The 27,204-nt window shown below is 44.2% G+C and overlaps 1 protein-coding gene across 10 annotated transcripts in view; it reads left to right on the forward strand.

Annotated features, from left to right (window-relative positions):
* The window catches only part of arhgap23a (Rho GTPase activating protein 23a), a 65,161-nt gene extending 37,960 nt beyond the window's left edge, over positions 1-27,201 (forward strand). For 4 of the 10 annotated variants that reach the window (XM_005726166.1, XM_005726163.1, XM_005726164.2 and 1 more), the window contains exons 2-24: positions 1,831-2,034; positions 5,127-5,151; positions 6,349-6,441; positions 7,240-7,318; positions 8,053-8,113; positions 9,630-11,226; positions 14,870-15,025; positions 15,878-15,986; positions 16,075-16,117; positions 17,273-17,410; positions 17,493-17,801; positions 17,909-17,970; positions 18,183-18,301; positions 18,814-18,932; positions 19,031-19,183; positions 20,000-20,078; positions 20,178-20,251; positions 20,353-20,442; positions 20,534-20,659; positions 20,756-20,797; positions 21,514-21,607; positions 25,156-25,187; positions 25,272-27,201. In XM_005726166.1, the coding sequence (XP_005726223.1) occupies positions 1,831-2,034; positions 5,127-5,151; positions 6,349-6,441; positions 7,240-7,318; positions 8,053-8,113; positions 9,630-11,226; positions 14,870-15,025; positions 15,878-15,986; positions 16,075-16,117; positions 17,273-17,410; positions 17,493-17,801; positions 17,909-17,970; positions 18,183-18,301; positions 18,814-18,932; positions 19,031-19,183; positions 20,000-20,078; positions 20,178-20,251; positions 20,353-20,442; positions 20,534-20,659; positions 20,756-20,797; positions 21,514-21,607; positions 25,156-25,187; positions 25,272-26,714 (5,247 nt within the window). In that variant the 3' untranslated portion in view covers positions 26,715-27,201. Of the gene's footprint in view, positions 1-1,830; positions 2,035-5,126; positions 5,152-6,348; positions 6,442-7,239; positions 7,319-8,052; positions 8,114-9,629; positions 11,227-14,869; positions 15,026-15,877; positions 15,987-16,074; positions 16,118-17,272; positions 17,411-17,492; positions 17,802-17,908; positions 17,971-18,182; positions 18,302-18,813; positions 18,933-19,030; positions 19,184-19,999; positions 20,079-20,177; positions 20,252-20,352; positions 20,443-20,533; positions 20,660-20,755; positions 20,798-21,513; positions 21,608-22,146; positions 22,172-25,155; positions 25,188-25,271 lie in introns of all 10 variants that reach the window. The other 6 variants (XM_005726167.1, XM_005726159.1, XM_005726161.1 and 3 more) reach the window with 6 other exon arrangements.
* The last annotated feature ends 3 nt before the right edge of the window (positions 27,202-27,204 follow it).

Here is a 27,204-nt window from a genome sequence, read left to right on the forward strand (position 1 = left end):
AAACGATAGCGTGTTTTTATATCGTCATCCGATATATATCGTTATATCAAACAGCCCTACCCTTTATTGTATCTTTGGGGCTGTACAGTGACCTTTGACAGGGGTGTTCATCCCATATTAAATCAATAAAACCTGTGGAAAAAACATCATAAGATAAGTAAAACATCCAGTATACAGATGTTTTTGTTAGGCATTAAATTAGTTCAAATGTGCTGAAGATTCGGTGTGGGGAGTAAAAATTCTGTTGTTGCAGGGTTTTAAAGGCTTATAGCACAAATTAAAAATGTATATTCAATTCAGTTTCATTTATATTGTGCCAAATCACAGCAGCAGTTGCCGCATGCCTTAGTAAATGTGCAAAATCCAGGTGAATGTGAAGGCGGTCAAGCAGGTGGTACTTGTTTGTATCCGTTGACAGTTTTGTGCATTAATGTAACAGTTAGTAGGTGAGAGGTGGATCACATTTACTTTTAATAGACTCCTGTAGCCTTTCTCAGAGTGTATGACGTTAGCATTTAACCAGTGTACGAACTTATTTGGGCAACCTTTACCTCTGTCATCATTTACTTCGTCTAATCTAATCTAATCTTCAAGTAGGATTAGATAAAATGTCATCATTTAATATGGTGTCCTCCTGAGCTCATCGTTGATTTAACCAAAACAGTGCGTAGGCGTAAAAATGTGCGCAATGTGATTTAAGATCCCCCTGCAGCTCCTGGTTTGCTCGTATCAGTGTCAGCCCTCATCTTTAGTTAATGAAAAACAAATCAATGTCTTTTTTTGTCTAAATGATCATTTACTAAGAAGAAAAATGATCCGACTGTTTATAATCTGTCTTTCTGAAACTGTTAAAAATGTTACTTCTGTCTGCTGTGCATTGCATTTTTATGCTGTAGCATCCATCAGTAAGATGCTAAGAAGTTATTTTTACCATCAGTATGCAGAAGATTGCAGCTTTAAACAAAATAAAGCACGGCACGGTGACTGAAAGACCGGGCTGACTTGGTCGGACTAGTCATTACAGTGTTTTAATTTAAGTTTGGGAGAGTGTGAGAGTGCAGGGAGTTCAGTTTTACTAAGAAAAGTTTTGCAGTGACTTGATGTGTGCAGCAGACTTAAGCTGTGAGCTGGCACTCAGATTCCCTTCTTCCTTCTCTCCCTCGCTCCCACTCCTGCCTGTTTGGTCAGGTGATTGTGTTTGACTGACAGATGTGGGTCGATGGGGCAGCAGGCGGGTGATAGTTCTCACGTGTGTCTGTCAGCTGAGCTTGCCGGACTTATTTACTCGGCAGCAGGAATGAGAAATTTAGAGAGCTGTGCTGAAAATCTGCCTTTATTCTCCACTCTCAGAGTCCCTGGATCTTCTCTCCCTAGAATAAGACCAAGGTCACTGTAGTCTGAACTGGATGATACCCGCATTTCCCGCTTGGCCCCGTCTAGATATGGCCTCTTCCTGATAGTCCCCCCTGCCCTCCCCCAGGTGTGTTTATTGACTATTGTTCTGAGGCTGGGTGGCATGCAGAGGCTAGCAGACAGGACTTCACAAGGAAGCTGCTAATGAGCGGTCCGGCAGCGGCGGAGTTAATGTCACTGAGTACAGAGGCACCTTGTGCTTCTCCAGTGAGCCATAAATCTGGACAACTGCAGGTTTTTCTCGAGTGTTGGTGCGAATAATGGGAAAGAACTGATATTGCTGACATTTCTGATGCCCGTAAATCTTATTAGAAGCAAATATTCCAGCTTACTAAATGACAAAATGCAGTCATTTTGTATAAAATTGCTTTTCCTGCTGGGGGTAATGTTTTTAACCAGATCTCTTTGTGTTTACAGGCTAAGGGGCGGAGGGATGGTTTCTCCTCAGCCGGTGACAACCCTCGGCCGCCGATGGCGACCCGGCCGGGAAGGGAGGGGGTCGGCATGGGCTGGAAGGGTCCCCGGACGCTGGTCCTCCATAAGAACTCCCAGGGTTTCGGTTTCACATTACGCCACTTCATCGTTTATCCTCCAGAATCCGCTTTGCACACTAACCTCAAGGTGAGAGTCACAGATGTCTGCAGGTCCCTGAAACACTAGAAAATGCCTTAAATGTTAAAGGTGTTTAAAAGTGTTGAATTATGTTATAAAAATACCAGTTGTGCTTCAGGGCTTAGTGTCACAAAGTACTTTGTGTTTGTTTTTATAGTACACATGGTCTCCATTTCATCCTAGCTGGCATTTAAAGGGGTTTCGAAGGCCTTAGCTTTAACTCGCTGAACTCAGGAGAGAGCCAATTTGAGCTCAGAGATAAAGCCAATCATACTGTAGCTGCGGGTCAGCGAGGTTGAGCGGAGCAAAATGAACACAAAGACAAAGGGAGAAAACAAGCCTGGGTGATTAGAGACAGCAGACGACGAAGAACCCGAGCTGTTAGAGGAAGAGAGGCACAAGATCTGGACACAGAACAAGGACCGGGGCTTCGATTTTACTACTTTGAGGAATTTAAAAAAACACCTTCATTTTACTCCTGTTTGTTTCACAGGCCTGTTTTTGTCCCTGGTGAATTCAGGCTTGTTCTGGTGTTGGGAAATGAGCCCGAGTGGTTATTTAGCTGTTTGAGGTGTGGGGGCAAACGTCTCCAGATGTGAAATTGAGGGATGTGGAGGCTGGGGTGGGGTGAGCCAGCTGAAACAAGGCCTCTATTATTTTTATACCACCCCACCATCTAGCTGCTGATAGGAACACGAATTGAATGGGATCTGTTGTCTTATCCTGGTACCACTCACTGGCAGCCGGGCCGTACCATGCCAGCCCTGGACAATGGGCCCACTGCTGGCCTTTGGCCTCATTTCTGCCCTTGTCTCCTCTGCCTCAGAAGGGATCACATGTTGTTTTTTGGACAATTAGACTCACAGATCTTTCTGTTCTTATCTGAAGAGGCTTCATGGAAACCTCCCAAATTAACCTCTTAGTGTCCAATTAGTACAGATTCACAGGGTCTGTGACTCATTCATGCTCTCGATTTATAGGTCCACAGGTCGTCTGGGTCGTGGTTCTAACAGGACCCTTCAGCGTCTTCACTTGACACTTCCTCTTATTAGGATGTAACTTGATTTTTATTCACTTTGGAAAAAAATCAATATTTTATTTAATGTGAAATGAAGTGAACTAAAAAAAGAAGTAACTACAGTACCACAGATTTCTTTGTTACTCAATTTCTTTGCTTATTTACTCTGTGTAGTGTCAAACTACTTGTTACTGAGTTACAGCATACAGCAGTCATGCTATTGCCATACATATAAGCTGAAATAAACAAAAGTACTCATTCAGATAGGGAGGACATACACTGGATCTATTTTTAGATGCTAGCTCCTTTTATTATTTATTATATCCCGAAGCCTGTAGTAGAAGATGTGAAAAACAACTCTGCTTTTGTTACCTGGTCAAAATTCACTCATTCTGAGGAGACATTTGGGTGGTCTGTGGTCTTTAGCTACCAGCCTTGTGTTTCTCGGCACATTTTGCACATTGCTGTCACATTTCTTTCCTTACGAGCAATAAATTCCAAGCAATGCACATATTTGCCACCGTTGAACTGGGAACTGAGGAGACTGTTTTTGGAAGGGTTTATGTACCTGCATAACCATTTGATCAAGGAGAAGTTTCTTGGATCGAGAGGTCAAAGTTCAGTCGCTTTCCTCGGACTTCCATGACCTGGATGACTGAGAACCTCCCCAGATAACTATCCGTCCAGTAACTTTGATCTTAATACTGAATTTTGGACCAAAAGTGTGTTACATTACATTAAAGTAACACGTTATTAGTGTGATGATACAGTGAAGAATTGCTGTTTTATTATCACTGAAAACTGGGATGTACCTTGTGAGCAACAGGATGGATACGGATGCATTTTTGTGTAGGTTTAGAGTCTTTTGAATCCAGTGCCAGACATCCGCATAAATTAAGGGATGAGTAATTTTCCAGATGTATAGAATCCCTAGCATAGACTTTTGTGTCCACCTCTTCCCATCTCCTTCCGGATGTGGTGAAATTAGGACTGGCCGGGTGGTGAGTGTCCCCAGCTATGAGTTCTATTCTGGGGTCGGCAGCTATCCTTTCTCTGCCTCTAAACCCTCCACCATTGTCTGCAGAGCCCGGAATGAGCCCACTCAGCGCAGGATAAAGCCCGGCAGCAGTCAGCCCACCGTGCCCCTGCCCACAAACTGTCCACTCAGCTTAGTGTGTGTGTGTCTGTGCGTGTGTGTGTGTGTGTGTGAAGGTGATCAGAGAACCTGCAGCTATCAGATCTCACCACCTCGTTTCTCACTGTCCCCGCCTTTATTTACTCGCTGTGTGTGTGATGTCATGAGCACCTGCAGATTGTCAAACCAGATAGTCAGTGTCTGTGCTGGATCTGCAACATTAAGAGCTCATGAAAACAAACAGGTCGGTGTCAGGAGGTTTGGCATAAATTGTCAGTGAAGTCACCGACACGTGAGGGAAAGCTGTAAACAGTTGATCTCATCCTTCCACATTTTGGTTTCTGTTCAGAAAAAGGTCACCTGGGGTTGAGACCTGTGGCCAAAGTTAGAAGCCGTATGCTGCTGAAGTGTCTGTGTTTAAATCAGGAGTATGAGGGCCCTGTATGAGGCCTTTCTACTACATGATGTAAACCCCGAATCATCACTTGGTAGCATTCCTGCCTGGAAAAGTAGTGATAGCTTTTGTTTTTCCCCTCAGTTTTGTCTAAAAGTTGAATGCTGAATGGGCATGAAAAAAAAAAAGCACTTTATTATTGGTTGCAAAATTTTCCATGTGGCACAGCCAGTTTCCGTCCTGCAAATCTTTGTATATGGTCAATTTTGTGACAGTGTCTGAAGTAGCAACTTTCCCCACATTTCCAAAAGTAAAACCTTTTTTTTTTTTTAAAAGCTCAGCGCTTGCGTTGCATCACATGTCGACCTTTCTGTGCATGTGGAAAAGTTTACCCCTCGCTATCAGATCTCTCTCATCTAGAACTTCTTAAACGCGGCCAAAGACCGTCTCAGCAAATGTGTTTGTAATTACTAGGACAACAATAAATGTCTCTTACAGGAATTTTACGCTTTAAATTTGCTCTAATATGTGTAATTCTGTCTTTCTGTTTGCAGGATGAGGAGAACGGTAACGGAAAGGGTGAGCTGCCTCTAGTTTTTGCCTTCTCAGTCTTTTATTAGTGCTCCAGTTAAAGCTTACTACAGGGATAGGGATAATGATGATGTAATTGAGGCAAGACCCTACTGTACTTCCCTCATGTCTCGCCTGCTCTGCAGCCTTTATGCGCCACCTACAGGACGCTATCCAGTACTACATCTAAAAATCCACCTGCAGTTAGACTTCTGGTTCTCCAGCTTTTTCTAGTTTTCTTGACTTGAGATGCTGAAAAAAAGTGTGAATATTTATCAATAAATATCAATAAGAAATTAAATTTTACATAAATAAACATGCAGTAGTATAAGCAGACTCTTATTTATTTTCCCTGAAAAAAATTTACCTTAGTTTTGCAACCCACAGTCTGACAACCTCTGAGTTAGATGCTCATGGACGTATTTACTCGTCTGAAAAAGTGCTACTTTCAGCAGCTACCTGGTTCACTCGGGGTTGGGACAGAAGGTAGCTCTGCATATGTGAATTGGAAGAATTTAACAGGAGATGCTCTTCCTAACACAACCCACGAGGCATTTGTGCCTCCTCCCGGGATTCACCTGACGAGGGAGTTTTCACTCGTGAGGTGAACGCGTAAACAACTACACTGTGGAGCCACGTCGCTCGTGTCAAAAACAAACCCTTAACAAATATCTGATGGGCGCTGGTAGAAAGTGTCAGCAGTAACCGTTCGTAGGTGTAGCGCAGCAGAAGGGGAACAGATTTGTTTGAGCCTGCAGCTTTACTCGGCGCTTCTGAAAGATTTGTGGGTGTAGCGCTTATCAAACAACCAGCCTGGCGTGGACTCCCAGGTGATATTCATGAAGTAATCGCAAAACAAATACATCAGAGAGCACATCTGTATATCAATGTCATGTCTGCTTAGATATGCATGTGAATTTACCCAAATGAGTTCATGCAAAAAATGTAAACTAATGGATTGTTGTACTGTGCACCTCCAATACAGAATGGCATTTTATCTATGTTATTTTACTATTATTTACTATTTGACTATTGTTTACAATATTTGGATAATTAATAATATTATATAATATTATATAATGGTAAATGTTCATGTGTAACAACGTTCATACCCACATGTGGATTTCTTTTTCTTTCCTTGTGCATTAACTGAATCTGTCTATGTCCTGATCTTTGCGCATCCCCTCTTTTCTTGTTGTCATTCAGGGTTTCAGAAAGGTCAGTTGGAGCCAATGGACACTATATTTGTGAAGAACGTGAGAGAAAAGGGTCCGGCCCATCAGGCAGGCCTGTGCACAGGTAAAAGGAACATGTTGTGCAGGAGTGAGGACGCCTCGATTTGCATTGGAAATCTGTTCTGCGTGCAGGTCACGTGACGCTGCACGAGCATGCAGAGAGAAGTTGACTAACAATAAAAACAAAGGAGACGAGAGTTATTACAGAACGAGAGCTCAGTGTGTGTGAGGTTTTCCTCTTGTGTATTTCTGTGACAGCAGAGCAAACCAGTACTCGGTGTTAAAGCACCAGCTTGATTTAACGCAAACTGACGCATCCACGGAGTTTCACGCTACCTCAAACGTATGCAAACACACGCCCTGCGAGCACCGCGTATGTGTTTCAGCTTGCATAAAGTAACCGCAAATGCATATAAAATTGGAGCAGGTAGTTATCGGACGCCTTTCCTCAAGGCCTTGGTTCACAAAAGCTGAGCTGTTCTAAACATAATTGTTCTTTATGCTTGAAAGCGATTTTAATTTTATTGATGTACTTTTTTGCCTTTAAGACATATTGAACACCACATGAAGTGAAAAAGTGTGAGATTAAGTTCAAGCTGGCTTTTGATGCCACCCAATACAGGTGATTTGCTTAATGTGGTTTTGGTTTTGCTGACTTTAGACAGCCCAGAGTCAATTATTCAAAAAGTTCACTACTTATTTTTCACTCCGGGTCATTATTATTTTGATGTCTGCCTTCAGGGAATTTACCCCTTACCCAGTTTCTTTATCATTTCCTCTTGCTTTAAAGGTCAGAGTTTACTGATTCATTGTTCTCAAATGTATTAGTGATATAATATGACAATCTGTCCATGCTGTGCAGGGGATCGTCTGGTGAAAGTGAATGGAGAAAGTATTCTAGGAAAGACGTACTCACAGGTGATCGCCCTCATTCAGAACAGGTAAGAATCCCTTCCTGTGAGCCCCTTCAGAGCCTTTTAAGTGTTGATTTATTGTCCTGTGAGAGAAGTCATAGGAGAGTGACACAAAAAGTGGAGATATGTGCACTGACTCGTGTATATCTTCATGCTTGCCAGTTTACCATCTGGCTATAAGCCGAGCTAGGCAGCAACAGGAATAGCTTGTTTCACCCTGAGATATGAGAATAACCTCATGACAGATCAATGCGACGCATCCAAATCATATCTAATGGCCCAAATGTAATGTATGAGGGAGTGCGTGACTTCACCTTTACAAATATACTTGTTTAACTGGGCCACAGGTGTTTGTTTTTTAAAATAACATAATTTCATCAGTCTAAATGCTAAAAATTCACACAAGGGCAAAAAAAACATTAACTCAAAAATCCCAACAACCAACTGTTCTGATTGGCTTTCTGCCTTTCACATAGTTTGTTAGTCTTTTGCTGCATATTATGAGTTTTAATGGAAGGTATGAAACATCAAGTGACATACCTCAGTTCAGATTACCCGATGGAACTGATTCATTATCCTTCTGCTCAAATCAGTGCATTCCTAACTGGTATTTGTTTAAGAATAGCTGGAGTTTTTTTAAGGTTTCTTTTGTATTTGATTTTATTGTATTTTTATTTTAGCTATAACAATCCACAGGTACAAATGTTGCCTCGGAAGTCTTATTCTTGCTCTTGTCTCTTTTTGTCGCACGTGTCCTGCAGTGAGAGCGTGTTGGAGCTCTCCATTATGCCAAAGGATGAAGATGTGCTTCAGTTGGTAAGTGTGAGTATGAGATTTTTCACACATATTTTACCCCACCCCCACCCCCACCTCAAATACACACACACAAAATAAACCCACACATATTACATGCATTATTTTAGGACACTGCAGAAGTCTGCAGAGATGATTCACAGCGTCACTGTTGAAGAATTTCAAGATTTTGTTAGACTGGCTGCAGAGTGACTCACAGGGTGACTCGCTCTGTGTTTAGATTACAACACATGATCATTTAAAACCACTGGTATCTGTCAAAGTTTGTGCTTGGGGAAAAAAAAAAACCAACCCAAAAACTCGGTTGTCGCTCACACACCCATGTTCCGTAAAACACATTTTTATCGCTCCACAGGTTGCTCTTCCACAAGATCCAACATGCATCGTTAAATGCCCCTCCCATTAACCTGGAGCAACTCGTCAACACACACAAACACCAGATGAGCTGATTTAACTGGTCTTTCTCACAGATGCAGAAACATCACCGTTCCTCCCAGAAATGCCCCAAACTGCCCTCTCCTTCCAAGCGTCCTGCCGTGTCTTAATATTATAAACCCCCTCCTCTGTTGTCTCGCTCCTCCCCTCGCTGCTACGCCTGTATTTGCTGCATTCCTAGCATGACCTCACCAATCCCGCGCACCTCCCTCCACACTCCCACAGGGTGGAGTAAGATGAGGAGGAGGAGAGAGGGAGTTTGGAAAGATCTGAGAGAGGCAGAAACAAGTCGATAGAGCAGATAGAAAAGTCACAAATACAAAGGAAAAGAAAAGAAGTTAAAGTCTGGATGTTTTAGGACGAGGACGCGGTACAAAATGAAGAGCAGAATGTTTTAGCTGCAGAGCTGTCGCATCCGCGGTGTTAGTGAGCTCTTCTTTTTCTGCTTGTGTGGCTTCGGTCTTAACGCACAAGCTGTGGAAAGGCTCTGGATTCTGTTGGACAGCCTAAACGTTTCATTAGGTAAACCTTTAAAAGTGTCAAACTGATTTAAAATGTCTTTGTCATGCGAGTTTAAAAATAACTGGAAGTAGGTGTGTTTTTGGTTGAAATATGGCAGTGTGGCCGATTCCTGAAATGATCGGGTAATTTAAAGCTAGTTATTTACATTTGGATTCTCCTAAAGCAGCAAAGTGTGTGTGTGTTTTGTATTTGTTTAGATAACATTAGAGGATACTTTTGTATTTATAGCTAGCTGCAGTGCGGTGAGTGTTGTGGCTTTTTCTCGGGGGAATTCTTCCAGTTTGGTAGCTAGTTTGTGTTTGTGTGGAGAGCCGAGGCCTCGGGGACAAACTGTGGCAATAACTCAGAAGCTTCCCCTTTCAGGCTGTTGTTGTGTGTAAAGCAGCACGACACTGTGCCGTTGTCAAACTTGTTTACAGGAAGAGGCAATTTTTGTTTAAACTTCTCATTCCACACATACACACACAGGCGCACACAGACACACACCTACCTACCTACCTTTGTAATTTCCCATTTCTTCCTGTCACGTCTGTTCTCACGGTTCCTCCATCTTCCCTCCTTTCTCTAGGCGTACTCCCAGGATGCCTACCTGACGGGTAATGAACCGTACGCTGGGGGAGCTGAAAACCTTCCGCCGCCACCCCCCCTATGTTACCCACGCTCCAAGACGACGTCGGTTTCTGGAGCTCCCCTCTCATCCCCCATGGGCCAGAACCAGCTGGATAACTGGAGTCGCTGGCCAGGTTCTTCCAGCCCCTCATCACCCTTGGACAACCGATCTGCTGTGTGCAGCCCCGCCAGCTGGCAGGAGGGGCGGCCAGGCGAGCCCGGTGGTGTGGGTCACAGCAGTCCAGCCCACCGCACAGAGGAGATCCAGTACGGTATGACCAGCCAGCAGCCTCAGGGCCAGATTAGGGGACGCTCCTACTCTTCGTCTTCCTCCTCCGGAGGCCCTTTGTCCAGCCCGCTACAAGTTCACTACCCCAACCACCATGGTGCCAGTTCTTCACAGGCTCAGCCACGCAAGTCCAGCTCAGCCTGGACCAGTCCCCCTCAGCCACAGGTCAGCCACAGCCGCAGTGACCGCTGCCAGCAGGCCCTCTCCGACTGGTACTACAACCAGCAGCCGGATCGCTCAGTACGCAAGATGCAGACCCGCCATCGGAGCTACTCTCAAGACCGGCTCAGTGAATCTAGGAGGCAGCAGCAGCGTACAGGTGGCTGGCCACACAGCGCCTCCCAGGACACTCTGCTCTTACTTCAGCAGTCAGGACCCGGACCCCAAGGGGAGCCATACTGGTCCTACGGAGACCACACTGTCACTAACTATACTCGAACACGCTCTGAAAATTTGCTCGCCCTCTACGACCACCATGGTCGCTCGTTAGAGATGTTGGACCGAGGAGCAGCTGGACTGGTCTCGCCTCGGATTGACAGGCCCGCGTGGCTCCAGCAGGCCCCCAAGCCTCCCCCGAGGACTGACGCTTACCACAGGCAGGGCAACCATTTTAGCGCAGCGCAAGCTCCTCAAGTGTCCCGGCAGTCACAGCCAACCTCTAAACACCACCCACAGACCCACACCCAGCCACAGCCGGCGCCCACTCAGAGCAGGCGGCTTCCTCCTGGACAGAGCGTGGACGACCAGCCGGTGGGCTACCGTAGCTACAGCCCATCTTTTTACCGCAAAACAGGCCGCATCCTGCAGCAGGCTCATTCGTTCAGGGACCCTTCATACTCTGGCCCCCACTTAAACTGGAACCCAGTACCTAAAACCAGCCCTCCAGAGGGGACGCCAGCACCTCCCACTGCCTCCACCACAACTCCAGTTGCCTCGGCCACGCCCGAATCCCAGGACAGAGGGTACAGGCCAACAAACCACGAGAGGGAACGAGGGGCAGTGGAAGGGCAGGCTGAATTGGTGGCACAGACCCAGGAAGTGGTGATGAGGCAGAAACCCCCCACGGGGCGGAGGAATGTCCAGGGTATGCGTCACCCTCACTACGCCCTGCCTTTGGATGGGCTAGAACCCTCTTTGTTTTCTCCTGATCCCAAAGACTCAGCCCCAGCTCCCGGTTCCACAGGAGATGTAGCCTCAGGCAAACCAAATGGAAACCTTGCTCCCCTCCCACTAGAGGATGACTCTCTGGCCTCCATCCCCTTCATAGGTGAGTAGGGAGCCTCCAAGTTTCCTCCCATGTCCCTTCTCCTACTTCCCTAACACAAAAAAACCCCACACTGACCTTGAGATTTCATTAGTCGTCCTCTAAAATGTAATCTACACTGAGTGTTTATTGAACGTTAGCGAAAGCTTAACCGAGAGGAAATGCAAAGCAGATGAAAATTTGAATTTGTGTGTTGTTTAATTTCCTCCTCGTCTGCATATTCAGACGCCAGAGTCTGCCCAGACGCAGTTTCCGATCCGTCTGTGAATGTTTGCGTTGGGTAATTGCGGTATTCCCACAGTCTTACGCACCATATTAGTCGTATGTGCGATGGAAGTTCACTAATCCTGCTGGCTGCCCTCCTGACTTTAAGGTCACCTCACTGTGCTGAGGAAATGAGGTGGAGGTCTGGACTTCCTGAATGTGGGTTGTTGTTTAGAGGGATAATTTTCAATTTCACATCGGTGGAGTTTGATTTTGTGTGTTGAGGCGTGACAGGAGCTCAACAGCTACTGACAGTGGTTTTAATCTAAACCAGTAATACTAATAACGAGCTGTCATAGCACCGTCCGAGCAGGACATGCAGTCTTTTCTGTTTGTTTTCTACAGTTATGGCCTGCATATGTTGCCGTCAGTGGGAGTTGACTGCGATCGTGTTCGAGCTTGTTTCTTGCTCTGAAAAGGCTCAAACAGAAGGGGCCCTGTAGGCTTCTGATTAGATTCTATCACTTGACACGGACATTAGTCAAAGTCAAACCACAAGCAAATGAAGTCAGCCGGTGAGGCTGGACTTGCCTATATCGCCCACTCGCAGCCTGGGGAAAACTTGCACTAATGTTGAATAGATTCAAATCAGCTGACTGGGAAGCTTTGACCCATCTTGGAATGACTGTGGATATTTGAGCCAAGCTGCGCTCTGCCCCAGAGAGTCATTTAAAGAAAGAAACTACAGGAAACCAGGAAGGCATCTCTCGTCCTCTCTGTCAATCCGTCAGAGCACATTCTTGCCTCGTACTTTCACCTGAATTAAACGAAACCAAGCAGCCAGAGCAGCAGGTCAGGACATGTTTAATATCCATAAACTGAAACTAGGATAGACAAGAAGTAGTAGTTCGTTCGTTCGTTCGTTCGTTCGTTCGTTCGTTCGTTCATTCTTTCTTTCTTTCTTTTTCTTTCTTTCTTTCTTTCTTTCTTTATCTAACTGACGCAGATGCTGATATAATCTGAGGCTGTTTAGGGACATGCAATTTCATGGGCTGTTGTTTTTCTTCTTCTTTTCAAAGCATGGGTGTCTGTGAGATAGCAGTTCAAAGGCAAACCGTGTCTGAATGCAGATACTGTATGTTTTTATCAAATCTCGTACACCATATTGAATTTTTCCTAAATTCAATGAAGTGTTTCTGGTAGCTCCTACAAAATGAAACGACAAATTATATCGAATGCTGCTGCAGGATTTTATTGTGCGCCCACTTGGAGTCTTTGTAAGCTGTAAATTGCCAGGAGGTTTTTGTCATGGTCCTTGTGGGGAACAGTGGGGGCTCCCGCCTTCAATGCAGCTATTGTACTGCTCTACTAGATGAAGGGTTTTATGTGGGGGTTCATTCTATGACTGTCTTTACTAGCTGGACCCTGGACATGATGGACTTCGTGTACTGGCCTGTGTACTGGCCCTCTGTGTTCTCTTACAGGCACCTGCTTTCAATTACTTTGTATTGAAAGCTCATTCTCTCTCATTTTTCTTGGTCTAAACTTCTTTACATTGAATTACAGTTGCTACATACAGGTTAGTTTGATAGTCAGTTAATTCTTTGAGATATTTCGTAAGCAGGAGTACAGCTAGTAAAACATGCTGCAAAAACTCAGGCCTCAGACTATTTATATTCAACTCTTGGCTCTGTATGATGTCAGAGAGAAGGAATATCCCTAAGAAACTCCACATGGAGTTGAAACCTTCTAGTTGTGAGGGACAGCCAGTCAAAGGAAAGCTGGCATCTTTGCCCTAAAGGGAGAGGAGCTAAAAGGGTTGGTTTCAGATAGTTCAGAGTCCATGAAATGAGGTCCAGTTTAGATGTAATAAAGATAAATAAGAATTATTTAGAACTGTATATCATGCAGAGGATAAAAACTAGAAATCAAGCACAATAGGTCCCTCTTAATAAAGTAAATATTCCAAAGAGGAATGAGTCTTTAAGCATTTCTTCTATCTTCACCATTCGTCCAGGACAAATCTGAGTCAGGAATTCCTCCTTTACTATATGTACTGTAGAGTAGCAGCACAGTGTACCTCAGTATGCTGCTCCCCTCTGCTGGTCTGTCTCTGTGTCGTGTTTCTGAGCTCACTCTGGCTGCCTGTTAATGACGGCCTTTGTTAAACCCACAGCCCGGCTATTTCTGGGCCATGCTGTAAACAGGCAGATTCCTTATCCCAGACTGGGAATGTTTTCCGCCTTATGTCGGCCTCTAAAATGCACAGGAGTGAAGAATAGAAAAGCGAGGGCGGGAAGAAGAGCATGAAGAAAGGGAAGAGACGAAGGATGTTAGAGGACTGGACTGTAAGAAGAGAGATGGTTATTAAAATAGGGAAAATTAAATATGAAACCAGTGCAGGGTTTTTCTAAAATGACCATGTGGTGGTCAGTTGAAGTGTGGCGGAGTGAGGCTGTGCTGCCCTCTGCTGTTTCCTCCGAGAGCAAACCAGAGCCTCGACGCATTTCGGTCCTGAGAGTTTAAAACATCACGGCAAATCCAGCTTCTCCTCACTGCGTGCAAATATCAGACCAGCCCCTAATCCTCGCTGTCAGTCAGGAAGTGTGAGCGTGTTTGTGTATGAATGTTTCTGTGCGTTAGTTTCATATCCCTTTACCTGAAACTGCTGATGACTAGTAGCCTGTGTGATCCTAACCATTTTATGCCTTTGTCTTCTTAAAAACTACGTTTCTTTATCAGCATAAAAAAATCCCCAGAATTCTTACGTTGGAAAGAAAAAGAAAAGATCATTCATGCCCAATAATTTATTTTCTACCTTTTGGACAGTAACGGTTTCTCTTGCATGTATCAGATCAGGCCTGCGCTAGGGTAGATTTCACAAAGAACTGAAACCATGAGCCAGTAAACCTGTAACAAAACCCCCTCCTCTCTGTTAGCTACTGAACAGTTCTTCCTATGGCAGCAGAAGACGCAGGTATTGTATTTTCTGTAAAATTTTTGCCTGTTCAGCCATGTTCCTGTGGGACTTTTTCTTACTGTAGTTGGCTCGCAGCTATGCTTACTTTCCTGAGAGAGGACAGGAGCTTTTAGTGACTTCTGCTTCATCTGTGTGTTCTTAAGTGACCATATAAATGTATGTGTTTCTGACTTTCTTGTACTTCTCACGGGAATCTGGAAGTGCATCATGTTAAAGTATTGTGGTAAATGTTTTAAGGTGATAGTCAAATTTAAAGTGAAAGAAACTGTGAAAAGCGTTTTTTTAAGTCTCTCTGATGGTAATCCCCCAATTCCTCATCATTCCTCTACCTTAAAACCTCTCCTCTCCTTACCTTCTCCTAACCCAACCCATTTTTTTTCTTACCTTCTCGCCCTTTTTGCTAACACCTAACCCTTCTCCTTCTCTTTCACCCTTTCCTTCCTTCCCTCCACCCGCCCACAGACGAGCCAACCAGCCCCGGCGCCGATTTGCGCGCCCGGCACGTGCCGGCGTCCTCCGTTGTCTCCAGCGGCATGAGTTCAACGCCCGCCGTGGTCAACAGCCCCGCATCCCCCACCTTCACCTTCCCCCTCACTAGGCTCTTCTCACACGACTGCAGTGAGTGCCCCCTCCTCCCTCCCTTCCTCGCCACTGCATGCAGCCAAAAATTAAGATTCTCCTTTTATTTCCAATGTGGATTTATAAAGCATGAGATTTGAAGAGAGTATACAATTTTATAACTGCTGTAATCTCCATCTTATGAAGCATTTTGTCTCCTTATTGTGTTTTAACTGCCTTATTTTCTTAACACGAAAGCTGAAATCTTGAACTTAAGGATGCACTTAAGTTGTGGAAATTTACGTTTTATTTTATAGAGCTGAAAAAAAGTTTGTTTTTATGAGAAGTGAACTTTAAAATCTCACTTGAATGCCTTAAAAACCAAAATAGCTTGACAAGATGAAGTTTCAGCAGTTTGCATGTTGAATTTGTAGATTGGACTTGAACACATTGGTTTAGATCATTTTTTGGTCACAATTCCAAGCGTGCATGAAGCCCAATCTGTGTATTTTCAAATTAATTTAGCCCATATTGGTGGTGCACAAACCAAGACTTGCATGATTGTGAAAAAACTGCACAAAAAAATGAATATGGGCGTGTACACCTGTATGCCAGAGGTGAGCAAACAGTCCAAGGAAACCAGTCTAACCCCCGCTCCTCTAGCTCATGTCCCTACTCACCATCTCCACCAAGTCGCTGATTCACTCGCCCTGTTAAACCCCCCTCCTCCACCTCCACCACCTCCCGCTTCCTCCCTCACTGCCCCAATCTCCTAATCCAACACCATCCACCACTCTGGTGATTGGCATTACATCAACATTCTTTCTGTTTTTTTTCCCTCTTTCTCTTTCTTTCTGCTCTCTTCTCTCTCTCTCGTTCTCTCCATTCATTCATTCATCCCTCACTGAGCAGGCAGTATTAAATCCAGTCGCCGTTCCTCCTATGTTCTAGCCATCTCCAGCGAGCGCTCCAAGTCATGTGACGAAGGACTCAACACGTTCAGAGAGGACGGACGATCCTTGTAAGTACTGCAGATCCCAGACACCTGATAGAAATTATATTTCACATTATTAATATTAACGACTCTTTGTTGTGATGTTATATTCAAGTAGGAGGCTTCCAAAAAGAGTGAAGAGCTTCTTCACAGATGGGGTGAGTTCCTCACTTTTTATTACTGCACATAAACTGACACGATCTGTAAATACTTTGCATGTTATCATAAAATTCAAAGACGAAGCTAAAATGCAAACAAATGCAACTAAATCATTATCAACCCACATTGAATTTAAACTAGTCATTTGTATTTATTTAACTAAGGCAATGAATTAATTATGGCAAACCAACATTAATATTTTTAAATGCGGTCATACAAAAAAATGGATGGATTGTTGTACGAAAAATCTAAAACAAGTTATTATAATCATTCAAATTCTCATTATCAAATTCAGGCTGAGGTTTTGAAGGAGTTTCAAATGACTTCTTCCTGCCACTGCCGAGCTACAGAGACACAAATCATATTAAACTTTTGTCATTAAAACCAGTGAGGTGTTTTTTCTGTGACACGCTGCCATAAAAGAGTCATAAAGTCTGAAATGAAGTGTTGGGACACGTGGCTTAAGTTTGCCAACGTTAAATATAATTTAACTACAGCTACAGTGAGCTGGTTACACTGGAACACTATGAGTGTGTCTTCTGTTATTACAGCTTTTTAAATCAGCTTTTTATTTGTGCAAGGAAAGGATTGTGTTATGTTTTAATAAAGCTTTTATCAGGTAATATTTGGCCATATACAAAGACACATAAAGGTGCGATAGCTGATAGTTGAACTGGTGGTTCGTCCGTTGCAAAATTCTGCAGTATGGAAACTACTGCAATCTTCTGCCAGGTCAGCATGAAGAGTACAGTTTTCTTTGAAACTGTTGCATGGTATTTTTAAAAGCAATTTTAAATGTAACCAATAATTAGCAACACAAAATAATATGCATTGATGTGTTTTTGCACATTATAAAAGAAGCTTGAGAGTTAAAAAATAAACAGAAGGTGAAAACTGGCTGAAACCATTTTATGAACTTTGAAAACTAACTTTAAAAGAAAAAGTAAGATGCTTACTTTTGGTTTCTGTTAAAAAATGTTATACAACCAAAATAAAAAAAGACTAAAACTAACACTGAAACCAATAGAATCGAAACTAAAACGAAAGATTTTCAGATAATAAAAACTAACTTGAAATGAGAAAATCCGCTCTAAACACTAACTGAAAACAGAAAGTCAACAAATTACCTGAAAACTTTTCCGATTGTGTTTCAGTCTCTGGACAACATCGGGACAGCGGAGGAGGTTCGGTCGAAACGTCACTCCACCTCGGAGCTGGGAAACATCACTTACAGCGATGTATGGCGAGAAGGATGGCTGCACTACAAGCAGATCCACACCGAGAAGGGCAAGGTGGGCAAATCGAGCTTGATTACAAGAGAAATCTGGAAAGCATAGCAAAGGAGTCGCATCACATCTCCTCTTTCCTTCACAGAAGGTAGGCAGCGCCATGCGTCCGTGGAAGCGTGTCTTTTCGGTTCTTCGCTCCCAATCGCTGTTCCTCTACAAGGATAAGCGGGAGGCGGTGCTTCGCGGAGCCACAATTGGAGGTTCGGCCGAGGATGAGCAGCCGATCAGCATCCAGGGCTGCCTGGTGGACATCGCGTACAGCGAGACCAAACGAAAGCACGCCCTCCGGCTGACCACCCAGGACTTCTGTGAGTACTTGCTGCAAGCAGAGGACCGGGAGGACATGCTGAATTGGATAAAGGTCATCGGGGAGAACAGCAAGATAGACAACGAGGTCAGAGAACACACTTTTACCGGGCAGATTTTCAATAACTGTATGCATTTAATATGTTCTCAGTGAAAACCTCAGACTCATAATGCAGGCCTGTTTATGTCTCGCAGGAGCTCGGCTTTTCCAGGCAGGCCCTCATTAATAAGAAGCTTAATGACTACAGAAAACAAAGGTGAGTCACCCGATCATGAATATTGCTGTCCTTTCTCCTCATCCTGCCTGGATATTCCCCTCCCACACACCAGAAAAATGCAGGTTAACTTAAATTGAAGTTAAATTTACTCTAACCTGTCCTGGATTTTTGCCACCGGACGAGCAGATACAGCTAAATTTAAATGAACCACAACAGTAATACCTACACTGTCTCTCTGTCTCCCCCTACAGTCCAACTGTCAACAAGCCAGACTCCTCTCCCAAGTTGTCCCGTATGAAGCCTCCCTTCCTGCTCAATAAGACGGAGAACGCTGCTGGAGCGCCACGCTCGCCCAAACCAGAAGGCAAAGGTCAGTGTCGGGGAGACTCGAAGCCATCCACGCTGGCATTCGGCATTTGCTGAATCCTGGGCTCTAACTTTGTTACTGACTTTGTCTTCAAACTAATCTTGGAATCAAAACTATAAAGAATTAATTGGACCAATTATGAGTGTATTTGGAACTCGTCAAAGTTGTGAATAGCTCATCATTTAGTTGTCATATTCACTCTTGTTGTGGAGGCACCTTTAGTCAACTGCTTTGTTGTTTCTTCTCTTTTTTGTCCATATTATTTCAATATTTAATTATACCATGCTAACACAAAGCAACTATACATAAGACTGACCTAAAAAGTGCAACTCTTGCCCAAAGTAAGTACTAACCTTTTCAAATGTTTAGAGATTTTTTTTAATCCCATTCTATTAAAGCAGTCTGCTGGTTTTCAAATCCTTTTTAATTTTTGTTTTAATGGGTGACAGCGTTTGGATAAGAAGGTGTTTAGTCAAACATGGAAGTTGCTAAGTTTCTGTTCAACCTGCCTACAGATGAGAGCAGCCCTCCCAAGTCTCCATGGGGAATTAACATCATGAAGAAAGCAAAGAAAGCTGGGCCCAAAGCTTTCGGTGTGAGGCTGGAGGAATGTCAACCTGGTACAAATAACAAGGTTAGCCACACTGACCTCTGTCACCACCTGAATGCGGTAAAACTGTTTTCCTTTTCCTTATTTTCTGTGATCACACGTTTCCGTGTCTCCTTCTGCAGTTCGTTCCAATGATTGTGGAGATCTGCTGTGGCCTCGTGGAGGAGATGGGTCTGGAATACACCGGCATTTACCGAGTCCCAGGGAATAACGCCATGGTGTTGCTGCTCCAGGAGCAGCTCAACAAGGGCGTGGACATCAACCCTGCAGAGGAGGTGCAGAAATATAAATATACATTCAGTCGTGTAAAAAAAAAAAAAAGTGCAGCCTCTTTCGTAGTAGTATTTATTTATTGTCATTGTCAAGAACAATGCGTTTGGGGCTTCCATACAACCCAAAAAAAGAAGAAAATAATAAATACCCCTTAAAACCCAAGTGTACATATTTAACCCAGTGTGACTCCAATGCAATAGACAATCCTTAGCAATAACAACAATCCTTAGCAATATCTCATTTCTGAGATTTTACATATCAGCACATAAAAAAATCATCTGGTGCTTCGTAGGTCTTAAAATAGCCTGTAAACGCAACCTCAGATGAACCTCAGTGCTGTAATTTATTTAGCAAAAAATAAGCCAAAATCCAGAAGCAGTAAGTACACACTTATTGCTTCACAGGTGCCAGGTGCTGCTAATTGAATGCACTTGATAAACTGATCATTAGCAAGTTTGAGCGCCTCGTTTCCAAACAATTTGAAGTCTGTTATTGTCCAAGAGGTAGAAATGGAAAACCTTCAAGAGTCTTTCCAAAGATTGTTTGAAAAGATTCCAGGAAATTCCTCGATAACAATGTGAGAGGCTTCTAAAGTCATGCAGAAAACCATAACTTAAAGTTATTGCTCCTGAATGTGTTTCTACAAGCCTGCTGAATCATTGGGATCTGCTTTTTTTTTTTTTTACATGATCATAGAAGGCAAGAATACTGTCGATCCTCAAAGAGAGGAAAAAAAGAAACAATTAACTGGCACTTTTAGTACAAAAAGTGATTGGTAACGATATCTGAGTCGTCTCTGTGTGCTCTGTCGTCTGCAGAAGTGGCAGGACCTCAATGTCGTCAGTAGCTTACTCAAATCCTTCTTCAGGAAACTCCCAGAGCCACTCTTCACCAACGGTGAGACCAACAGCTTCCAACATGCCATCGCAAAACATCGCTATGCAGCCTAATCACACAGCTTCATCTAACTTTTTATATCTTCTCATATCGTAACAGACAAGTACAACGACTTCATCGATGCCAATCGGATGGAAAATGCATCCGACAGACTGAAGACCATGAAGAAGTTGGTACGTGTTTACCCGCTTGGGTTAAGTGCGCGCAGAAGTCGGGCAGGTTAAACAGGTTTACGGTTTTGACGTTTCACTCTGTTTTCCTTTCATTTGTACAGATCCGCGACCTCCCAGATCATTATTACCACACTCTCAAGTTCCTGGTTGGTCACCTGAAGACTGTAGCCGACAACTCGGATAAAAACAAGGTGGGATAAAGGGAATTTGTAAATGCGGACGAAATGTATCACTGTTAAGTATTTGGTATTAATGCCATCAATATGTTCCTGGCGTCTCTAGATGGAGCCTCGTAACTTGGCTCTCGTGTTTGGGCCGACGCTGGTTCGGACGTCTGAGGACAACATGAAAGACATGGTCACTCACATGCCCGACCGCTACAAGATCGTAGAAACGCTCATACAACACGTGAGAGATGCAAACGCGCACAAACAGTATAAATCACTTACATCCTTAATAGTATCCAAGTCATGCTCAGTATTTCTTTCTCCGGCTTTCTTGCAGTGCACCTGGTTTTTCACTGACGAGCTAGACAAGGATGAGAAGGTATGCTTTCAAAGGCAATGATAGATGCTGCAACTGACAAAAAAAAAGTGCAGAATGTTTGGCACAAAGTTGCAAACGTCACTGCAAATAACTGCAAAGCAGCTCTGCGAAAGAATCTCTATTGCTCCAGAAAATGACAGGAAAAAAAGAAAATCCACTATTGCGGGAATTTGAAACATTGTATCCAACATTTTAAGAAAAATGACTGGTTGAGTGAAGAGTCATCATTCATTATTTCTTTTTATTTGGTCATTTCATATTTTTTCATGATGTAATGGAGCTCTCTGACAAACCCAACAAGTCACTCTGCTGTTTGGTGGCGACATTTAATTTTTAATCTTTGTGAAATTGGAAATTGTTGAGACATGCATTCAAAAGCAAATCATTCAAGGCTTATTGACCTTTCTAGGAATCTTCTTCCAGTTTCAATAACTAATATTTCCCTAATGATAATTGTCTCATAAGTATGCAGCAGCCGCTACACTTGATCTCCAGAAATGGAGCTGAATTAATGATAGCTGCATTTGAGCTCTTGGCCTAGGGATTGAGATGCTAGCCACGTCCCCAATTTGAGTCTGTCTCACTCTGTTCTTCATTTGCTGTCATGTACTGCCCATAATAAAGACATAAAAGGCCCCTAAAACTACGGCGGATACTTAACAGTTTATGGATGCAATGCTCCGAGTTTTTAAAGTAAATCTACCCCGTCCCTGCAGACACCAGTGGACACGGAGGACGTGCAGCCCGCCCCCAACATCGACCACCTGCTCTCCAACATCGGCAGGACCGCTCTGCTCGGCGAAGCCTCGGGTGAGCACGCTGTTTACAGCTCCGCCTTTCTGTGACGAGCCGCACCAGTAGCACTGAGTTAGAATTAGTAAACGCGAAACGAATGCTGCTGCTTTTCATTTAAAGCTGGAAGTAGGTAATTCCTCACTTGCGTGTTGAATGTTGTGCGGCCAGGTTTGTCTAAAACAAGACAACAGTAATACATTTATAAATATTAAAAGAAACCAATGATCACCGAAGTTCCACTGAGAGGTTTTTACAATTAATCTGAAGGAATATATTTCTAGGACTAACAGATTGTGTTTGCTTAAAGGCAGTTGATAGAATTCCTGGCCTGATTCAGAATTCTCCTTGGAAGCTTGTCCCAGTTTAAAGTATGATTTCCCTACTTTCCAACAGAACTGGAAAGCAGCTCAAGGAATGAACATCCGTTAGCAGTTTGAGTGTTTCTGTGTTTGATAGTGTGCCTTTACTTCTCTTCTTTCTGCTGACCTCTTTTTTCCCCTCCATGTTGCTCACCTTTCACTTTCTCTGTACATTTCTGCATTTCCTTCTCTCAGCTGAGCCTGTGGAGCAGCCACTGCGGTAGGATGGCACTGTTTGTGTGTGTGTGTGTGAGTGTGTGTGCAACCAAATCAGTGCACCATACTGTGAAAGTAATAATAATGGGTGTGAGAGAGTGTGTGTGTGTGTGTGTGTTAGCGGTGGTGATGGTTTGTGTCTCCATGGTCTCCATTACCCTCCTGAAAGTCAGCGTCTCCCTCTCAGCGTCAGACTGAAGTCTCTGTAAAAACATGTCACTTCAATGTCAGCCCCAGTCTGACTAATGAATTAATGGATGACTGGATGCTCTCTGAGTGTTAAAGCTGCTTTATCTGACACCGGAGTGTAAACTGTGCTCTGTCACTGAGAGACAACTCCTTCACTGGTGGCCTGTGCCTTGCCGAGCACTGCGCTGCACTCATCCTACAGGCAATTTCGGTCTGTGTGGCCCCATCGTAAAAATCCTAACATCACTTCTGCCTGTAAAGGGACTCTGCATGGTGCTGTTTCATTGTTTCATTATCCCTTCAAAAGAAAATATTTTGTGTAAAAGCTTCAAGATGGCAGCTGGAAGCTCCCTCCTTGTAGCCAAAGTGAGTGCAGACGTAACAGGAAGTCTGTTTAGCTTGGGGTGGACTCACAGGGACGTGTCCTCTCATGTATTATCGGCACAGTGTGAACTAGGAATGTCTAATGTGGCACTGGTATATATGGTAACAAGCGAAGCATCTCATATTATTATCTTTTAAAAAGAATATATGCAAAATAAGGTTATAAGGAAAATTACATTCACAGTTTGTTCCGTACTTGCTTGTCAAACTGTAAAGTTGCTATGTAGAGCAACATATAACTGTATTTGAGTCAGGACTACTATAGTCTGTTCTGAGGTTTCCTAACAGCCAGCCTGCATACAAGCAGGAAGAGCAGCAGACCTGGCTTCAGTTGCAAAGGATGTGATACTCATATAGTCAAACACATTGCAAAAAGAACAGCTGGGGTGGAGATGGGTTGCAAAGCGTCTTAAATTATGCGCCTTATATGAGATTTGCCTAGAAATATATCAGCTGATGTAGGCTTGAGATCAGTTAATCTGCCAGGGCTGCACTTGAGCTTCACTTTGCCTTACCCCTGAGATCTAAGTTATCATCAGTGATGATCCTAGCTTTCACTTTAACCCTGTGCTACTAGAATGTCTTTTCAGTCAAGGCCAAAGAAAAATCCCAATTTTTTCCAAAAAGTACTTTTTGCTTGTCTCCAAACATAGGGTTAGGGTTCAAAGGTCGGACTGGGATCATCACCAGTGATGGTATGGAGAGAATACTCAAGTATCCTACCCATCAAATTCATATTTAACATGTGTAATATCTAATAACGTATACCAAATCTACACTAATCAACAGAATTATACAGACGAAAACAAAAAAAATGTTCAAGAAGAAACAACAGAAATCCTGCGATCCTCACATTAGAAAAGTTCAGATGAAAACGATTCAAAAGGGTCGTCTGTTAATATTTAATTGTTTCTGTCTATAAAGTCCGCTCATAGCTGTCGCCATAGTTAACTTAAGAGGCCAGATTTTCAATAATAGAACTCAGGTGTTGTTGGTTTTATGGGTGATTTACAAAAGTTGTTTTCAAAATCCAGGCGCAGTCGGTTCATTTCTTACTTTGCTCTCTAATTGTAAATAGTGACAGTAGTTTCTTTATATGCTAAAGCCAGTTTGGGCTGGCATAATGCGTTAGTAATGCGTTAGTAATGCGTTAGTAATGCGTTAGTAATGCGGTAAGAAAGGCTGTGTTACATTTTGAATGTCATCACTAGCTTTCTGGTAAACAAGAGAACTTCTCTAGGCTGAGCAGAAAATACACTGACGTGGTCATTACTGCTGAGTCCCTGAGAAACAGCTCCATCCAGAAAACCTTACCAACCCTCCCCGGTTTCTCAAGAGATTTGGGTGTTCCCTTTACTACGATACATGAAAGACAAATCCAGGGCTTCATTCCTGCATTCATTTGTGAGGATTGCGTTTCTTTTCGTACTGCTTCTTTCACTGACCGATGCCATCCGTGTTTTTCGTGATGTCATCAGTGTGTGCCGTGATTTTTCTAATGAGGTTTCTCCTCCAACACCAAACCCTGCTTCCCCCACCAATCATTGTTTTCCCTGAACACAACTCCAGTGTGTGATTCAGTGTTTTTGTCCTTGTTATGGTCTGAGGCCACAGAGGAAAACAAGTTCCTTTAAAAATCCATCACAGGAATTGGAGATACAACTGCAGCTGCACTGCTCACTGCAGAATAAACCGTTGTATAGAGACGCAATTGTGATTTTTTTTTTTTTTCATTTAAGGTTAAGGAGCAGAACATCATATGCATAAATTGAATCCAATCAAAACTGTTCAATCTGCATCTGCCAGGTCATTGTCGACCCCTTTATAGGGGCTTAGTTAACTTGCACTCTTTTAACAAAATGTTCCTCTACAAGAAAATAGAATCTAATGCTGTCAAAATGTATTAGACCTTATAGGAAATCTAACATCTTCTTGTTTATGAAAATGGTTTCCTATTTGTTATGTGACCAAACAAAACTAACCCTAACCCCAGACAGGTTGCCATGACCTCGGCATTAGGAGGTTAATCTGAGTCCCTGAAGCATCCATCACCATAAAAACAGCACAGAATGAACCACTGCCTGCAACTGATTAAACTTTTTGCAGTTTTCTGAGAATAAACACAATTTTATCCAAAAATTAGCCACACGTTAAGACGCAATGTCCCAGGCGGTGTTGTCCACTTTGCACCTGATGGAAAACAACCTGCTTCATAGCAAAATCAGCATTAAAGTCTGTAGGAACATACAGGGAGCAGTGCAGGAGCAGTTATTTTATTTATTGTTGTTTTTTTCCTTTTAAAAAAATAAGTGATGATCACAGCAACTCCCTCTGTGTCCTCCACCATGACTGTTCTGGCCTTTTGTTTACTTCGACCGTTCTGACCCACAAATGTCTCCATTTCCTTTTCCCCAGATTCAACCAACAGTGATTCAGCGAAATCAAAGGTAACCTCCCCTCACATGAAGCAAGCCTGATTGTCCAACCTCCTGCACGCACAGATTCAGCAGTAATATTTCCTGCTTTTTCAGGGGTCATGGGGGTCAAAGAAGGACCTCACAGCCAAGGAATTCCTGGCTCTGTCCATCATGTCAGCGGTTACTGGCCGCAAACGCAGGAAGCGCCATAACGCCCGCCGCGTGGGCAGCAGCACCGACGACGACTCTGAGCATGAGCCGATCAAAGCTGGACATTTAGGGGCAGGAGAGGAAGAGGAGGTGGAGTCGCCAGTAGGAGACACTGCTCCTCGAGCAGAGGGAGAGGAGGATGACGACGAAGAGGAAGAAGAGGACGAGGAGGAGGAGGATGAGGAAGTTGTAGAGAGCGGAGTGAAAGAGGAGCGACAAGAGGAGCCGGCCGTTAAACCCAATCGGTTGTCCTGTAAAGTGGAAGAGGAGGCGGGAGGAAGGCAGGCAGCCATGTTAAACGAGGAGGAGGAGGTGCAGGCGGAGGTGAAGGGGCCTCAGTGGCGAGCTCCAGAGGATGCTCGCTCTATAGTTTCAGGTTACTCCACCCTCTCTACTTTAGGGAGGAGCTTGGGATCTGAGGGGAGGGGGGACGATGCTGATGATGAACACAGCGAGCTGGTGAGCGAGACAGATAATGAGAGCGGCTTCGCCTCGCGCTCTCTTACACAGGAGAGACCCGATAAACACCCGGCGCCACCTGTAAACACGCAGCTGCTGGCGCCGCCGCGAAGCTTTCTCTACACACACTACAAAAGCCCCGCTCTGTCAACCAGTAACATTCTCACCCCACCCACTTCCCTCACACAGAGACCAGACTCCACAGAGAGGAGCGACGGAGGGGCCCGCTCCACCACACCTTCTTCCTCCTCCTTCTCGTCCTCCTCCACCACTCACAGACTGCACTCGCGGCCTTCCTTTAACTCCCACAAGCTGATCCAGTGCGACACTCTGGCCAGGAGGAAGCTGAAGTCTGAGAAAAACAAGACTCGCTCCCTGGACCTGATGGAGTCTCCCGAGGGCACGGCTCCATCCGAGGGCTCCGGCTCAGGAACGGAAGGTGCACCCACAGCAAAGAGGGATACCTCCAGAACCAACACTTCCTCAGGCAGCAGCCAGGAGAGTCTGCGCCCAGCCCGACCCAAGCCTGCAGTGCTGCCCAGCGAGGCCGCTTCCTTCACTCCGACCGGCCCGGGCGGGAAGTCGCTGGCCGATCAGGTCCGCGCCCGACTGCTAGGCTCAGCTGACAACCTGCACCGCGTCGGACTGCGGAAACCACCGTCACCCGAGACGCGCAGGAAGAAGCGGGCTTGGCGCAGACACACTGTGGTGGCTTCCCCGACTGAGATGTCCGATAAGAGACCCCAGCTGATTGTCAGCGATTTCCCCTTATCTCCTAACAATCAAAACCAGGTCAAAACACAAGGGCTGCCTCGGGATGCAGAAGGTCTTGACCAAGGACCGGCTACACGTCAAGCACCCACCTCCAATTTCCACCAGTACCTTTGAACCCTGACCCCAACCACCGCTCCAAGAAAAGAGGCCAAAGCTGCTGATTCTCAGTTTGTGCGTAAGGATGGGGGAGTGGATGTCCAGCTGAGCTGCTGACGGCCTGCAGGTCAGTAAACTGGCAGCAGTGCAAACGGGGATGTGGTTGGTGGACAGGTGAAAAACGGCCCACCTTATTTGTTGTTGTTGTTGTTGTTTTTTTACTTTTCATTGAGCTCCATTTGCATGGCAGGGTGCGTTCCAGTGTTGCCAAAGCTTTCATTTTCTTTTTCCTTTAAGTGTGCTCTTATAGAAATGATAGGACAGAGACACAAACAGACGTCATCACGGTCGACGTAAGAGCCAAGAATTCTGATTCGTGTAACAACTGAGCATCCCTCGTCTTCTCTTCCTTCCTGTCTGGATCACAGATGACGTAAATTAAAAGTTTAATCGACCAGACGAGGATGCTGAAATGCAGCTTCTACAGTTATTAAAAAAAAAAAAATCA

The sequence above is a fragment of the Pundamilia nyererei genome, unplaced genomic scaffold (genome assembly GCF_000239375.1).
Source record: "Pundamilia nyererei isolate P.nyererei 1_Seehausen unplaced genomic scaffold, PunNye1.0 scaffold00018, whole genome shotgun sequence".
NCBI classification, from domain to species: domain Eukaryota; kingdom Metazoa; phylum Chordata; class Actinopteri; order Cichliformes; family Cichlidae; genus Pundamilia; species Pundamilia nyererei.